At 54.4% G+C, this 15876-nt stretch overlaps 7 protein-coding genes across 7 annotated transcripts; 3 read left to right on the forward strand and 4 right to left on the reverse strand.

Annotated features, from left to right (window-relative positions):
- Positions 1-1285: 1285 nt before the first annotated feature.
- On the reverse strand, positions 1286-1756 carry PHYSODRAFT_477669 (hypothetical protein; the record flags this gene model as incomplete). Its single annotated transcript, XM_009515489.1, has 1 exon — positions 1286-1756. One exon carries the CDS (start codon positions 1754-1756, stop codon positions 1286-1288), a length of 471 nt encoding a protein of 156 aa, XP_009513784.1.
- Positions 1757-2001: 245 nt separating this feature from the next.
- Positions 2002-2760, reverse strand: PHYSODRAFT_471396 (hypothetical protein; the record flags this gene model as incomplete). The annotated part of the gene is made up of 2 exons (XM_009515490.1): positions 2002-2381; positions 2460-2760. The coding sequence occupies 2 exons, from the start codon at positions 2758-2760 to the stop codon at positions 2002-2004; spliced, it is 681 nt and encodes a 226-aa protein (XP_009513785.1).
- A 926-nt stretch (positions 2761-3686) lies between these two features.
- PHYSODRAFT_308312 (hypothetical protein) lies at positions 3687-4157 on the forward strand (the record flags this gene model as incomplete). Its single annotated transcript, XM_009515491.1, has 1 exon — positions 3687-4157. One exon carries the CDS (start codon positions 3687-3689, stop codon positions 4155-4157), a length of 471 nt encoding a protein of 156 aa, XP_009513786.1.
- A 39-nt stretch (positions 4158-4196) lies between these two features.
- Positions 4197-5387, reverse strand: PHYSODRAFT_536754 (hypothetical protein; the record flags this gene model as incomplete). Its single annotated transcript, XM_009515492.1, has 3 exons — positions 4197-5015; positions 5087-5192; positions 5275-5387. 3 exons carry the CDS (start codon positions 5385-5387, stop codon positions 4284-4286), a joined length of 951 nt encoding a protein of 316 aa, XP_009513787.1. The 3' UTR covers positions 4197-4283.
- Positions 5388-6135: 748 nt separating this feature from the next.
- Positions 6136-7069, forward strand: PHYSODRAFT_470000 (hypothetical protein; the record flags this gene model as incomplete). The annotated part of the gene is made up of 5 exons (XM_009515493.1): positions 6136-6235; positions 6329-6571; positions 6641-6764; positions 6835-6915; positions 6988-7069. 5 exons carry the CDS (start codon positions 6136-6138, stop codon positions 7067-7069), a joined length of 630 nt encoding a protein of 209 aa, XP_009513788.1.
- Positions 7070-7888: 819 nt separating this feature from the next.
- Positions 7889-8500, forward strand: PHYSODRAFT_468531 (hypothetical protein; the record flags this gene model as incomplete). The annotated part of the gene is made up of 2 exons (XM_009515494.1): positions 7889-7911; positions 7975-8500. The coding sequence occupies 2 exons, from the start codon at positions 7889-7891 to the stop codon at positions 8498-8500; spliced, it is 549 nt and encodes a 182-aa protein (XP_009513789.1).
- Positions 8501-11257: 2757 nt separating this feature from the next.
- Positions 11258-15374, reverse strand: PHYSODRAFT_320450 (hypothetical protein; the record flags this gene model as incomplete). The annotated part of the gene is made up of 9 exons (XM_009515495.1): positions 11258-11541; positions 11623-11713; positions 12012-12945; positions 13054-13232; positions 13295-13840; positions 14146-14291; positions 14339-14455; positions 14523-15231; positions 15294-15374. The coding sequence occupies 9 exons, from the start codon at positions 15372-15374 to the stop codon at positions 11258-11260; spliced, it is 3087 nt and encodes a 1028-aa protein (XP_009513790.1).
- Positions 15375-15876: the final 502 nt, after the last annotated feature.

Raw genomic sequence — 15876 nt, forward strand, 5'->3', positions numbered from 1 at the left:
CCCACTTTTTTTCGGACAACTTCGAGCTCAGCGCTAAACTCACCGCGCATGTTGCGCTCACGGTTCTGGGCCTCGCGAAGCTCCTCATGCAGCGATGCCAACAACTGCTTGCTTGTGGTATTCACCAGCTCCAGCGCGCGGACTTGTTCCTGCAGTTGCTTTAGTTGCTGATCATGACACGAGAATTCCGCCAACAACTCCTCTCGATGCTCGTTCAGATCCAGGGTTCCGTCCTTCAGACGCTCCAGTAATGGAAGGGATGTAGCTGACGCCTTCGTCTCAGGTTGTGACGGTGGCGTGGGCTTCTGCTGACTGAGTGCAGCGGACGGAGGGGAATCTGGGCTGGGGCGAATTCCCTCGGTAGGCGGAGCTACCTCAGCGCGCGAGTTGGCGATCTCTAGCGCAGCTTGGAGCTCGCGCATCTGTTGGGTCTTCGCGGCATGTGCTGTTCGAAGTGCAGCGAGCACAACCTCAACAGCGCGATGTGCTCGCTGAGCGTCAACAAGTCGGTCGTGCAATTCATCCACTTGCTTCTGTGTGTCTTGGTGTTCCTCTTGCATCTCTTGCCACTGCAGCGCCAGCATCTCTTTCTCGTGTCGGATCTGACTCACTTGTTCCCGACTCTCTTCGGCGGCCGCAGTCTGCTCTGCAAGTTCAGCCTGCAAGTCTCGCAGAGTCTGCTCGAGCTCTTCTTGGTGACGTTGCAGCTGCACTTGCTCGGTCTTCACAGCTTCCAATTCAGCCTGCGTTGCAGCCGACGCTCGCTTGTGCCTAAGTAGCAGCTTGTTTACTGCAACCATGTCGTCACGCTCTCGCTGCACTTTGCGGATTTCTTGCAGTAAGGTTTCAAGCTGGCGCGCTGCGACGTCCTGCTCTTGCTTCACAGCCTCCTCACGCTCTTGCTGCAGAGCAGAGAGTTGCTCTCTGACTGAGCTGAGCTGCTGGCTCACTTCAAGATACTCGGTCTTGAGGTTGTTCACCAACTCGTCCGAACCTTCCGCTTCAGCGTAGGTTGTATCGGGGAGCTGCACACAGTCACTTTTAATCTCCAGGCTGGCGCGGCTATTGCGTCGCGAGTTGGGCTTCCCCGGCCCCATCGACAGACTGCTTCTGCGTCGAGGTTGCTTCGACGGAGCAAGGCTACCCAAGCTTTTTGATCGCTCTTCGAGGCCAGTGCTCACTATTCCAGAGCTGATGTCTGCCAGGGTCAAGGTCAACGCTGGCTTTGCATCGCGCATCCTAGCAACAGCAATAACAGCATTAGAATATGACTGTAGCAGAATACTTACAGATAATGCACCCACATCTGAAGAACATCAGCGTAAGCTACGTTGGCGACGTCCTGCCCGTTCACTCCGCGCACTCGCAGTTGGTCGACGATGATGCGTGAGTAGTCCCCTGCAGCTCGGCACCGCGCATTGTAATCTGCAGCAAGCCCCACAGGTGCCACATCTCGAACCACACAGGTGTAGCTTTCGGCGGGCACGAGGCTAAACTTGTTGCTTTTTGCAGCAGGCTGGAAGCCCAGACCCACAGGTTTGCTGTCGTCGAAGAAGACACTAAACTCCTTCTCCCATCGATGCGAGTCGTCACTTTGCTTAGCGCGAAAAGCGGCAGTCAGCAGTTCATCCCACGCTCGCTCAGCACCCGATCGCTGGCCCTCTGCAGTAGTGCGGCCCTCCTCTGAATCGTGGTTGCTAGGCGATCCAGCGGCAGGCTCATCGCTCCAGGGGGGACTGCAAAACTTGAGCACCATACTTGCTGCGTGGGCCCACGTCGTCCCGCTATCTCTCAAGTCCGTTGCAATCGGAGTGTGGGTTTCCGCACTGGAAGCGAACGAAATGCTGCTGCTTAACTGCTGCCAATCCCCACATTTAGACTTGCCCACTCGCACAACGAGAATAGTGCTGAATGACCACCCAGAAGTGAACAAAAAAGAATACATGTTTAAGTTAGTCGCTTGTGCTTGAGTAGGATGATCTGCTGGTTTCCCCACGAGTATCACTCTTGCGGCGAGCACCCAGGCACGCGGCACGTAGCACCAGCGCAGCATGTGGGGGCGTGCGCCTTCACGATGGCCCCCCAGAGCTTGCACGCGCCGCACTTGTTCTCGTCATGCGTCGCTTTGCCCGCCATGCTCGCTCGATGAACTTTCACTTTGTCTACAAAAGCCCGCGTGGACACACACAATGGGTTTGAGCAGCCATTGGCGCCGCAGGTCGATAGATGCTGCAATCCGCGTAGCATCGACTGCATCTGCGCAGTTCCGGGAGTCGCAGCTACAGCTGTCTTGGCAGGAGGCAACTTCCTCGTGTCGGAGACGTCTCCTACTGACGTGGGGCTCAGAGGTTCGCGGCGCAGACGCTTGGCGCTTGGCGGCACTGGCACCTGGCACCTGAAAGACGGCGACGACGACGACGACACTGCCGCTGGTCGGCCTGAAGCAGTCGGAACGGCACTGGACGTCCCTCCCAACGACGCCGGAGGAGCGAACGACACAAGCGGCGCTGCGAACGAGATGCGAGGCGGCGTGCCGGCGGACTGCGCCGAGAGCGACTCGCCGCTGTGGCTGCGCTTGCGCGAGAGTCCATGGACGTCGGGAGAGCTAGCGACGATCTGCGAGCGCGAGATGGAGTAGGACGGCGGCGGCGGTCGATCACGCGGCAGCAACGGGAATGGGTGCGCGGAGAGCGCGGCCACCGAACCAAAGGCACCTCGATCAGTCCCGCCGTTCGTAGAGAGGCTCTGCAGGTAGAACATGGTGAGACGCAAGTGAGAAGGACACGTCTCTCAACCCAGAGACGCAGGACCGAGGATTGGGACTTGACGCACGCACCATTTCAGCGCCATCGGCCACGAGGAGAAGACGCGCCAGCTTCACGACACGGTGGATCGCACGCGTCTGCAGACGGAGAGGAAGAGGCCGCTGGCAGGACAGCGGCGGACGGAGGCGACTGCTGCACGCGGGGTGTCGGCTATTGGACTGCAACTGCGACTTGAGCGAAGAACACGGGGTAGGGCGTCACGTTCCTCGAACTTGCCCTATGGCTTTGAAGCGTGCTGAGGCACTGAGGATTTTGCGCCTCACTACCTCATCAAAATTTTACTAAAACTTGCATAGGCAAACATTAGCTAGACTAATATTGTGGCAACGAGGACTCCCAGTTCGACCAGCCCATCGCGAGTTGAGCAATGGACCGCTGCTCTCAGCTCCGAGCAGGTCGAAACCAGCTTAGAGAGTAGTGGTTTTCTTGACACCAGCGAGAGCTGGAGTTCCGAGTTGTACCAGGTTAGCTGCTCATCACACGTGATATTCAGGGGGGGCATCCAGAAGGCATGGACAGACCCACCCCCGCCCACCCACACAGACACACGCACACAATCACCTTCCTTATTATTAATAACATCGACTTAAGTACCCCACTCCGGCATCATCGCGATATATGCTGCAAGGGGTCAAACATGCCTTTCAACAACAAAATTCCCGCACATGTACTACACTGTAGTAGTATACATAGAAGTATGAGGCGGATCCTCAGAGCGACTTTAAACTAGTCTATCTGGCTCGTTTATACAACACCGCCTCATCGGGAAAAGGCATCCAATCAACTTCTCGCTGGTGATTGGATGCCACGCCAATGTTGGCAGCCGAGGGTGGACCTTGATCGCGCTGCTTGGTGGTGCTCATGACGGCGCCCTCTTCTTTCTACGAGGTGCTAGGCCTGGCCGCGACCTGCAGCGCTGACGACGTCCGGCGCGCGTACCACCAGGCGGCGCGCCGCTACCACCCAGACAAGCGCGCGAATGACCTGAACGCGGAGGACGAGCAGCAGTTCCTGCGCGTGCAGGAGGCCTACGAGACGCTGCGGAGCGCCGAGCTGCGGCGGCAGTACGACGCCAAGCTGCAGCAGGACGAGCTGGTGCGCAAGAGAGAAGAAGAGGTGGTCGTGGTCTCGGACGAGGTCCCGCTCGCAGACATGCAGCGCGAGGTCCTGCCGGGCGAGGGCGGAGACGAGGACGAGGTGCTCTTCACGCACCAGTGCCGCTGCGGAGACCTGTACGAGATCACGGAGGAGGAGCTGCAGGACGGCGTGGACGTGGTGCCGTGCACAGGCTGCTCGCTGCACATTCGCGTGCTGCAGAACAGCGCGCGGTGACAGTCCCGTTGGCACCAGGATACGTAGTAGATGGATGTTGGGGAATATAAAACTTTCATTTTGCATGCATCCTGCCTTCGCTTCTGCTGGCTATGCTGCTCACTTTCAAGTCCACAGCCAACGCGCCTAGAACTCCTTGCCGCGCGGAGCTCCGTGCGACGGGTACCTCTGCGGCGTCTGGATCTGGTGGAGCACGCCCAGACCGATGTACGCCATAAAAATGAACAGCAGCCCGAAGAGGAGGCCCGCCATGATGTCGGGCGTGATGTTCACGTAGTGCGAGAAGCAGAAGGCCTTGCCCGCCGCACTGTACCCGACGAGGTAGCCCGCTTCGCACAGAATCGCAGCCTCAGCAGACGAGTTCGACTTCTTCGACTTGGTCTGCGCGGCAAGGCGACGAGCCAGCGGGTCCTGGAGGTCCAGCGAGCTGGCGTCGTTACCAGTAAGACCAAAGTCTGTCTTACCCCCGGTGGCGGCGTTGAGGCTGCTTGAAGCCGCCTGGATCGCGGCATCCACGTCGGGCAGCGGCAGGGTCTCCGGGAGCTGCACGACCAGCAGCTCCGTCTTGCCGTTGGAGAGCAGCGCCTTGCCCTCCCTAGACGCAATAAACACATCCAGGTCTTGAGAGGCCACGATGTGGGGCTGGGCACTCGCCATCTCGGGGAGGAGAGGCTTGGTGCGGGTGGTGTGAGGGATCACTACCGACGACTTGGAGCTCTGCACGGCGTTCTGCACGAAGGACTCCTGTCCTGCGGATCTCGCGAGTTGGGACACATCCTCCGACGTAAGCGACGGCAGCAGGAACAAACACATCACCTCGGACTGCTGGGACGAAGAGAGCTCGGTGCTGAGCACGCCCTGAGAGGAGCAACACGAGCGTTATCAGTGAGGGGACAGAGGGGAATGCTGTTGCCAAGACGCAAACGCACCTCCTTGTCAGCGCTAGCATCTCGCGTCAGCACGCGCTCGACAGCCGATGCCACAGCGGACTCATCCATCTCGGAGCTCAGGTAGGCGTTGGGTCCAGCGAAGATGCTGCGCAACAAAGAGCGAAGCTCTGTAAGATCCACGGCTCGAGGCAGGCAAATGCAGCAGGGCGAAGGAGGATAAAACGTACGAGCTCTGGGACCACAGGAAGACCGGCACGTGGGGGAACAGGGTGGAGGCCGACACGGCCGACGTCGCGGCCGCCAGGCCGCACAGCGCGGCGCCCAGCAGCGTCCTCATCATGGCGAACTTGAACTGATACTCGGCGCTTCGCGGCTTTAGATTGCGCTCTGTCCGTTTCTGTTTTTCTACCAGCCTCAGTGTGGAATGTGGACGGAAGGTCGTACGAGGTTGGCGCAACAATCCCCCTCGCTGGGCTTTTTTCCAGCGATTCGTGGCTCACTCCACGAAGAAACCTTCAGGTACGACTGCAGCCAGCTTCTACGCCTGCCTCGGCGCTCTATTCCCTGCTACATTTAGCTCACTATGCTGACTTCCGCCTTCCTCATGCTCTGCGCTCAGTGAATATCCCCCCTCAGAGACCAAGATGTCGTCGATCCTAGCCTCCCTCGACATGAGCCTGGACGACCTGATCGCTCAGAAGAAGACCCGTGCCTCCAACCCGGCGTCGCGCCCGGCCAAGGCCAACAAGGACAAGGAGGCTGCCGGCCCCATCCGCGGCGGCCGTCGGCGCAACCGCAGCCGCAACCAGCCCTACTCGCGATCTGTAAGTGTCGCGTCGACCTGAAGGGCTCCCGCCTCTCGGTCTATTTCTCCCCCTCTCCGTCTTCCTGCGCTACGGACAAGGCAACCTACTCCCTCTTCGGTCTCTGCGCTGGTCTTGCAGAGCCTCTCCTTTGCGGGGAGCACGGCGCCTTGCTGGTAGCAACGGGGACGGACGTTACGATGCGTTGGTGCAGACAGAAATTCACACGTGTGCTGCTGCTTCTCCCTTGCTGTCCCAAAGCGCGGCGGCAATGACGACGACGACATGGACGTCGACCTGGATGACGCCCCCGACAGCGGCAACAACCGCGGCGGCAAGAAGCGCTCCGTGGTCGTCAAGAAGCCCAGCAAGGGCGGCAAGAAAGGTGCGCCGTATCTCTCCGTTCGGTCGGTGGCGGGAGCAAGGCTTTACTGACGCGTCAATTGATGAATGTCCCCAATGAACTACCTACGTCCAGGTGGCTCGTCCTCCATCCTGTCGCGTCTCGGTGGTAAGGACGCGGCCAGCCCCGGCACGAAGATTCTGGTGAAGAACCTCAAGTTCGACATCCTGGAGGAAGAAGTGCGCGAGCTCTTTGGCACGGTTGGCGAGGTGTCCAAGGCTGAGATTGTGTACGACCGCTCGGGCCGATCCAAGGGCATCGCTCGCGTGTGGTTCGCCCGCCGCTCGGACGCAGACAAGGCCATCAAGCAATACGACGGTGAGTCACTTCGGTGCATTAACCCTCTCTACTCTTTCTGATCGCGTCGCATTGGATTCCGTTGCGTAGGACGCACACTGGACGGCCAGCCGATGCAGATTTCGCTGGACGCTGACAGGAATGTCCGCAACGGACTGTTCGGCACGGCACTTGAGCGCGACGACAAGGACGTGAAGTTCAAGGTTTCCTTTGGGTGAGGCACCGACCTGTGGCGTACACGTTGATCATGTTGGAGTCTGATCGTGGCTTAATACTTTGCGCAGTGGTGGCAACAACGACAACGACCAGCAGAAGGGCCGTCGCAACAGACGCGCTCGCGGACGTGGCGAGAGGGGCAGCCAGGGGTATGTCATTACTGCTTCGTAGCTGTCGTTGTACAAGTTGTTCTAAACATGTTTTTTATATTCGCGCTGCAGCGGCCGTGGCAAGGAGTCTGCTCCGTCCAAGACCGCCGAAGACCTGGACAACGAGATGGATACCTACATGAAGGACGCATAAAGATGAAGTCGTGGCGCATCCAACAGGCTGGGTGCTTGATGCTCGTTTTCAGCTTGCTCGTCAGGCTCGAGACTATGCATAGTTGTTTTGGTACATTGCATTTAACGGGTGTGCGCGTTCGCGACGTTCAACAGAGCGAGTGATCGATTGTTTGAAGTGCCGCCGACACGTGGAATGACGGCGTCTCGCGACACGCGCCCCAAATTGAATAAAGCATCCCCATGACCCTGAAAACGGATCCCGGCCGAGGTGTTTGCCAACGCAGTTCCCGGGAGCTACTTCGAGGATGAAGTCGTGTGCTGCTGGTGTGCGTTTCCCGAATAATCCTGCGTAATAATGATGGCTTGCCAAGTTCGCCCCAAGGCCAAGTCCAGCCGCAACGACCCCAGGCTCGGTAGCTGTTGGTGTGGCGTAGCGTTAGCAAGAGCGACAGCTACGAGGAAGATACCGTTGACAACAGGCTAGTGATGAATGCCGTTGCAAACAGTAATAGATCAGGACACCCAGTGGTGACGTTGGAGCCTGCTCCAAATGTGCAGGCAGGGTGCTATCCAAATGGAGTGGACCGGTAGACTGTATAGGGTCTGTCACAAGGCGCTGATTGGTTGCTGTCGGATACGCTTCTGACTTGACATTCACGCCACGATGGACTTGCTCGGGATCAGGACGGAGGAAGAGCTGCATGGCTGGCTGGTCAAGGGGGTCTTCGCGCTTGGTGTGGTAACGTATGCAGCGACGACCTTCATCACTGCACCCTACGGGCGTCATCTTCGGCCCGGTTGGGGGCCAACGGTGAACACGCGCCTCGGGTGGGCCCTGATGGAGAGCCCCTCGGCCGTTTGGTTTGCCGTCGTGTACTTGTGGGGTGAGCACCGCTCGGAGACTACCCCCCTCATCGCAGCAAGCTTGTGGGGATGCCACTACGTCTACCGCTCCTACATCTACCCATTCCTGATTCGTACCAGCAAGGACAAACGCATGCCGCTGACCGTGATGCTTTCCGGGGACTTCTACAATGTGATCAACGCGTACATCAACGCTCGGTACCTGAGCCAGTATGGCGACTACAGCGGGGATAGCCCGTTTGCACGGCCTTCGTTCTACGCTGGAGTCGCTCTCTTCGTGTTTGGTCTGTCGATGAACATCTACTCGGACCAAGTGCTGATCAATCTGCGCAAACCTGGCGAGTCGGGCTACAAGATTCCCTACGGTGGACTGTTCGAGTACGTGTCGTCGCCCAACTACCTGAGCGAGTTGCTGGAATGGACAGGCTGGACACTGCTGTCCCAATCGCCTGCAGGTTTGTCGTTCGCTGTGTACACCGCCACGAACCTCGTGCCCCGGGCCTTGAGCAACCATCGCTGGTACCAAGACAAGTTCCGCGACGAGTACCCGGTAAACCGCCGGGCGATCATCCCATTTCTGTGGTAGGCCTCTGTAGCTAGCCTACACTTTAATGCACACACAACGTTCACTTCAACTTGGAGTTTTCCCCCCAACATTGGTTGCACGTGTAGTGCTATTCATTGCCACTCGCTGCAGGGTCGCGGCGGGTCTGTCTGGGATAATGGGTTTTGGGGTAAATGAACATCTCACCCAAGAGGCCGAGAATAAAGTATTAAACTACTCGCTGAGGCCTGGAAACGTATCTTGATTTAAGTACACTGCTGTTCTTATGGGATCTAAGATCCGAGCTTGGGGCTCTGTTTTCTCGACCAAGGCGCTTTTCTACGACTTGAAAACGCAGAAATGCCATTCTGGACGGGCCAAACCGAGTTTCTGGGCCTAAAAGCGGCCCCCAGCAAAGCATAAAGCTAAATCAGCCCTCGCCTATCTCGTGTCCACTCATATTAAGAGACAGGCGTGGTCTATTTTAGAGGTCTATTTTAGAGGGCAAAGTATTTGCAAGCGGCAATAATCCAGAGTTGTTGGGTGAATCCCAAAACCCTACCAAATTTGAAATGATAGCACCGTAATAGATTTATGTTTGCGTTAAACCGACGCAATCATTTCACGACAAAACTGAATGCTCAATACACAGGCATCAACAAACTAGGCACTTGGTACATAAACAATCCAAAGTACCTAAATGGAGTTTTCAAAATGTCCTTAAGAGAATGGCTTCAGGCTCGGTTCTATAGTAAATAGTGGTCCATTGATGGTTATGTCGTTGGTACATGTATTTTTCGGTGCTTTTATCTTATCTAGCGCAGTAACAACTGGGCTAGAACTACTAGAACCACTCATTCCGTCGCCGCTACAATAACCACTGCCACCACCCTCCTCCCGTTACTTTCGTCACTGCCTTCAAGCTTCGCGCCAATATAATTCGTGCTAGCTCGACCTCCCTCTGCTCTGTGCATTTGGCACGCCAATGAAGCTCTCATACATGACAGCGCATTCCGCGGCAGCCGTACCTGCCAAATTATTGACAATACACATCGAACATAATGATGGTCATGAAACTCACTCACTCGAGGAACAACCATATGTACCTGTAATATCACATACCAGAGTATTAAATACTAGAGGTCTACTTACCAAAGGAAACGAAGCTCGGAAACCGTAGCAGGATCTTTGCCAAACTGTGGAAGCAAATAGCAGAATGTGATACTTAGTATAAGTGAGATGAATGCCTCATCAGCACACCAACATATACGTGCATTTTGCTAAGATGCCCTCATGTAAAAATTTGAGCGGCAAGGACGCCGGAAACACTGCAAGTAAGCTCGCCATCATGGGGCTTTCGCCCAATGACTAGTGTTGGAGGATCTCAATCGCGTTGCTCTGATGAGTTGTATTGTAAATGAACACACTGCAGTGGAGCCTTCACTACAACCTGTACTATACAGGCCGACGCCCCCACCCTTCCAATAGATTAAAAATAACCATGATCATGTTTTATATCATTGTGTTAAACAAATCAGAGTCTCGCGTTAACCCTTTAAATATTAAGATCGACGAGTCGAAACTCAGCGGAACACCATGTCAAGTCGATACCATGTTTAATGATACCTTGCTTGGCATGCTCTCCGGTTCCTATTGGTAGTGAGTGGTTTACACCTCAAACACCACGTGACAATCAGTTTGTGCGGAAAGAGGATCATCTACGAGCAATCTGAACGATCGACAAGGCACAACCGGCGAAACTGGGTGGCTTCATTGAGCAAAGAGTCTTTGCCAAAGACGTCGACCAAGAAAGCTGCCACCTACTACAAACGCCAACTGTACGTGCGCTTGATGAAAACTACAATCCCTTTTACTTTATTAAATATATTGAAGACGAAGTTTAGTGAATAACACAAGTGGGGCAATACTGTATCTGTAAACGTTCATCAAAACATCACGACCCATATCAAGCGAGCGGCCCTGTAGACAGCAGTGTGCGATCCTAGTATTGTGCTTTGCATCCACTTAGTGTTCGTACACTTAGCGGTAAACCATAGTGGCCTTGAATGCGAGTTGCTAAGTCGTGTCTCGAACCCGGTTTGGTTCGGAAATGGCACTTTCTAAAAGTGCAAAAGGTGCTGGATGTGCTAAATCATGCGGGAGATGGCGTATGCGCACTACTTATTAGTAATAGTGCTGATTGACCATCCACGACTTCGTACTCGAGTACGATTTATCAATAAGTCATGCTCGATAAGTCGTACAAGTTACAGTCCGAAGTGCCAAAAGTCTGCAAAGCACAATACATGTAAATAAAAAAGGACAGCCTACGCGCCCATGTTTCCCAGGTTAGAAAAATACTCAGATTTCTGATTCTGCAGGTGATGCCCCAGGTTATATCCAGGTATATGAATTATGAGCGTTATCAGATGAATATAATTTAAACAAGGATGGTTAAATTACCAGAACAGTTAATGTCCAGGTTAAAAACCTGGAAAACTCATGTGCGTAGTACTTGAGGAAAAGTGAAAATGACGGCCTACAGGCTGTGTCGGATGCATTCTAGCCATTCATTTCTTGTTTCAGTGTCCAGGTAGTTTGCAAGTATGAAAACCTGGAAAACTCATGTGTGCACTACTCGGAAAAAAGTCGAAGTGGCGTCGATGGGTATCGATCGGAACCACACGACATTATAATGGCTTCAAAACAATCATTGTGTACCCATCTACTCGTACAGGTTGCAAACAAAAGTTGTCCATGTATTATCCATAAGATGCACTTCTCGCTGCTGCTCACTGTCTAGCTACGCTTCATCGTGGTGATCTTGTGCAGCATTGCCCAACGCAGCTTGGTGACGCCACTGGGAGACACATCACTTGGCACTTCGCTGTCAACGCACGTCCACAATAGACGGCACTCAAACACCCCGCAGCTATCGCTATCTGTCTGCTTCGGCTCCGTCACTTCGATGTCGCTGTAAGCTTCATCCTCAAGGGGGCCTGCAAGGAGCTCGCTCGCCATCTTCTTTAGCCGTTTCTTGTTTCTCTTCCCACCCATGCTGTCATCCGTCTTCACTAGCCGCGCTTCACGGTCCACTACGATGCATCCCCAATGAACTCAACCAAAATTGACCGGCATAAATACAAAAACATGCGCCTCAATACCACTAGCAACCTCGTCCAGCGACGTTGGTGCGAGTATGTGCTTCCCCATCTTACCCTTCTTACGAGGAGGGACCACCACCGTCACGTTGTTCTTGTAAGTAGACAGAAACACGGTAAACGCCCGCAAGGCGTTGTCGTTCAGCCAAGCGGAGTCTCTGAAGCAGAAAAGGTCTGCGTAGGTCAGGTCGAAGCCAAAGCCATGTAGCGGTGTGTATGACCAGCACTCGAGTACTTTGCCAAGTAACAGCCCAGGGGGGGGCGGGGTCCGCTACGATACCTTTCACGTCTTGGCTTAGCCATGTGCAACACAGTACCGCATTCCGGCATGTAGCCTGCCAATTCCACAGCGACTGCATCGCTTCTAACTGCACTCAGGTAAATCTGCCAACTTTCTCAATGGCGGCCACGTAACCTTCCGTTTCGCGTGTCACCCCTCCATCACAGTCCAGCTCAATCTCCTCCCCTTTTGCCAAACCACCTCTCAGTTTAGCTAGAGCGTCTTCAACGACGGACTCCGGTAGTCGGAAGTGCACAACCTCGCAAATATATTCCGTGTCCGACATCCACTGGATTGATTTTCCGTCACCTTTCTTCTTTGTTTCATGCGTAGTCAAAAACGAGCTGAGCTCGCGGACACCTGGCTTAATCAATTCCAGCGTTGCTGCCACTTCCGTCACGTCCTTATCTCGTAGTAGAGCTCTGAGTTTCATTCCATTGTTGTATTCTTTCAGCGCCAATGCTGCCTTCTCTCTCATCTGAGCACGTTTCAACCGTGGTCGACCGACACGCATCTTGTTTGTCAGTCGAACCTTTGAGCCTTTGCCTGGCTGCACCGATTCCTGGGCGGAGGCTGTCACTTGTGTCGGGGGTTCGTCTTCGTCATCATCTGGTCCTTTTTCGTGTGCTGCATCCTCTCCACCAGAAGCACTAGGACGAGCATTCGTACCCCCCGTTCTTGGGCTACCTCCACCGCCTCCGTGGCTATCACTGCTAATACTGTTGCCCCCGCTACCACTAGCGCCAACCCGATCGGGGCCCGAATCATCGACGAAGTCTGCATCAGCTTGCATCAGCGGAAACTTCCCTTGACGTAAGTCGTACCACCACTTATCAATCTGCTTCATCGCAGACTCGAACACAGTGTCATCGCATCGGACAAGCTCGCTGCTGATTCGACCAAACGTCTGCTGCGAACGCCGATACTTCTCGGCTTCACTCAAACTGCCAGCGCTCGCAGCTGGATGCCCTTTGTAGAGCTTAGCCACGAACGGATTTTCCACCTCCATCAACTCCTGTTGCGAGATGCGATTCTGTCCAAACCACCTATTCATGCACATCAATAACAAAAATGGTTAAAACTTGGTCAATACATGGATAAAACGAGATACCTGGATAACACCTGGTCAATGCTCATAGTAAAACTGGACATACCTGGGCGAAATGGAAGAGAATGGGATGATGAAGGGGCTTCCACACACTTTTCTGTAGACCATTGCATGTCTGCACGGAAGCTTCATAGTCTGCGAAAACTCGCAGTCGCACACCCAGCCTTCCTTCTCGAGGAGATACTCGTTCTCTTCGCTTTGTACGGTGATCGTAGCACCATTGTCCTTGAAAGCGTAGGTATCGACAACCCCGGGGTTCGTAGCAATGTCAAATTGTCAGCTGCTACCCACCTCGTGGTCATGCCCAGAGCGACGTTCAACTCCTCAGGGTACGAGGCGTCTCTCAGGGTACCCGGCATCCCGACCTTGGACCGATAGGCTTCTTCTTTGCGGCGCTGATATTCCAGAAGCACCTCCAGACTAGCGCGCATAGTTAGATGGCCTTTCAGCTTTCGCTTCAGCTTACCGAATAGGCTCTCGACACGATTATTCGTGTGATTGCCGAAGTGTGGCAAATCGACACGGTAAGCCACCACACACATCTCTCGGCACGCATTCCAGTTCTTGTCGAAATACTCCCATAGCTCCACACGACCATTCCGCGAGGCCAGACTCTTGAACTCATCCCGATGCCGCACATAGTCTTCCTCAGTTCTGGAGTATGTCATGTTCGTGATGGTGTGCTTCATCTGCGTCAAAACTTCTGCTTCGTAGGCTCCATAGGTCTGCGATTTCTTGATGGTTTCATGAAGCCACTTGATGACATGAAAATGGCAGAGAAGAATCCGCGCCGCCGGAAATTTCTTGCGAATCACATCGATCTCGCGCATGTCCTTGTCGACGATGACTATCCGCACGAACCGTCAGTGCTCATTTGCACGCTTGAAGTGGTCGAGGCACTTTGACATGTGCTAATCGCCATTCGTTTCAATGAGGGAGTACTGCACCGGTTGCCCTTGGCCATATTGATCCATAGCTACAATCGTGAAAAGCTGGTAGTTGTATCTATCCACAATTGATATGAAAACATGGTTAATACCTGGTGTAAACCTGGATGATATGCATAACAAAGTTGGGGGACTCACTGATTTGTCTGATGCGTGCAGTCTATCTGCAGAACCTCGGGAAAGTTGTCTACCATCGCGCGCATGTGTCCACTGGTAAACGAGATAACATCAGTATCTCCTCGTTGGCTTTCGTGAACGGAAGCTACATTAGCGGGCGACTCTCCATTGAAGTTCAGGATCATCTCCGCAACCGCGTCGTCATCGGACAGTTCCACGCCTGCAGTCATAAGTAGTATAAGCATCAGCACACATATAATATAGAACAGCAGCATAACCACTTGCCTTGCGTCTTCATTCGCCTGATCATGCTTCGCACGTCGTCCATCGAGACGCGGTGGTTCGAGTTCTCCCTGATGTACTTGTACACGCTGGAAGTGCTGGCTTGGGCGTCGACCAGGAGCTCGATTCCGGGCATGAGCGGAGACTCGGCAGGAACCTGGCGAGTTACCTGGGTAAGACCTGTAGATGTCGTCGGAAATGGGGTGGTTGTGGCTGTAAACTTCTCGCTTCATGACGATGCCCAACTTTCCATCTCGGCGAAGGACGACTTGTGCAAGCATCTGGAACGGACACTCAGTGCGGCGGAGCTTGTGCGACGTCCTCTTCCCCGTCGATCTCTCACGCTCCTTCCAGCCGTGTGTGCAGATGTACTTCCGCTGATAGGGCGGGCACGAGAGGAATTTCTGTGTCAGGAAGCCCACGGAAGCGGACCTGCTTACGCAAGTCTGCGTTCGGCGAGCCACGTTGATGACCTCTGCGATGACGATCTTCTGTCGCGTCGCATCCATGTACTCCTGTAGGCTGAAATCAAGCAGGGACCACGAGTCATGCTGGGCCTTGAACGCTAGAACGTGCACCAGGTCCTCGTCTTCAACGTCGGAAACGGTGCGCTTCTTCCCTTGGCGCTGCCCGCCCTTGGTAGCTCCTTTCTTCTTTTTCTTCTTCTGCGCGCCCTCTTCTTCATCTTCTTCAACCTCTTCATCTCCGTCTCCCTCTTCGTCTGCATCTTCTTCCTCTTCGTCTGCATCTTCGGCGTCTTCTTCCTCTTCATCATCTTCTTCTTCCTCTTCTTCTGCGACATCTCCTTTCTCTTCGGCCGCTTTCTCCTCTTCATCGCCAGTGGATGAGTCGCCTTCTGCAGTCGCATGAGGGCCGAACTGCGTAGCCGGACATCCTGAAGCGCCTGTGATCGCTGCGATCTGGTGCGCGCGCTGGTCACCTTCCTGCGTGCCTCCTCCTCCTGCCGCGCCCGCTCGGCCATCTGCGCCTTGATATGGGCCGTCTTGGGGGTGCGCGCCATGATGCTGGGGTCTCCAGGGCCGAGCAGCCGCCGCACGTCGAATGCCACGTGGCTGGAGCTGGCCCCCTCGAATTGGTGACTGAGAGGCAAAAGCTGAAATGACGGTAATAAAAAACGGGATAAATTATCCCTGGACAATACCTGTCGCCAGACCTGAATAATACCTGTTTTGCACAACCTGGGCTAGTAGCTTGCCGAACCTCAAAATATATTATCCCACCCAGTGATTCTGTTGTGTCGCTTCCAAAGGAAATGTAGAAGTGATATGTATTGAGCAGTTCCTTAGTTCGCACTAGCTGCTCTTGTCCTATGCATGCTCTTGGAGGTGACCACTCTGGTGGCACAAACCGTCCGTACTTGCTGCGTCTGCATAACAGTCCATACTTCATCAGCTGAGCAACCGTCCTTACTTGCTGCAGCTGTTCATCTTCTGCAGAGTGTTGGTGTTGCTGGGCTAGACCCCAGCAACGGCTACACAGTGTAGCACCAGCTACAACAGATT

This window comes from Phytophthora sojae (genome assembly GCF_000149755.1).
Source record: "Phytophthora sojae unplaced genomic scaffold PHYSOscaffold_1, whole genome shotgun sequence".
Classification (NCBI taxonomy): Eukaryota; Oomycota; class Peronosporomycetes; order Peronosporales; family Peronosporaceae; genus Phytophthora; species Phytophthora sojae.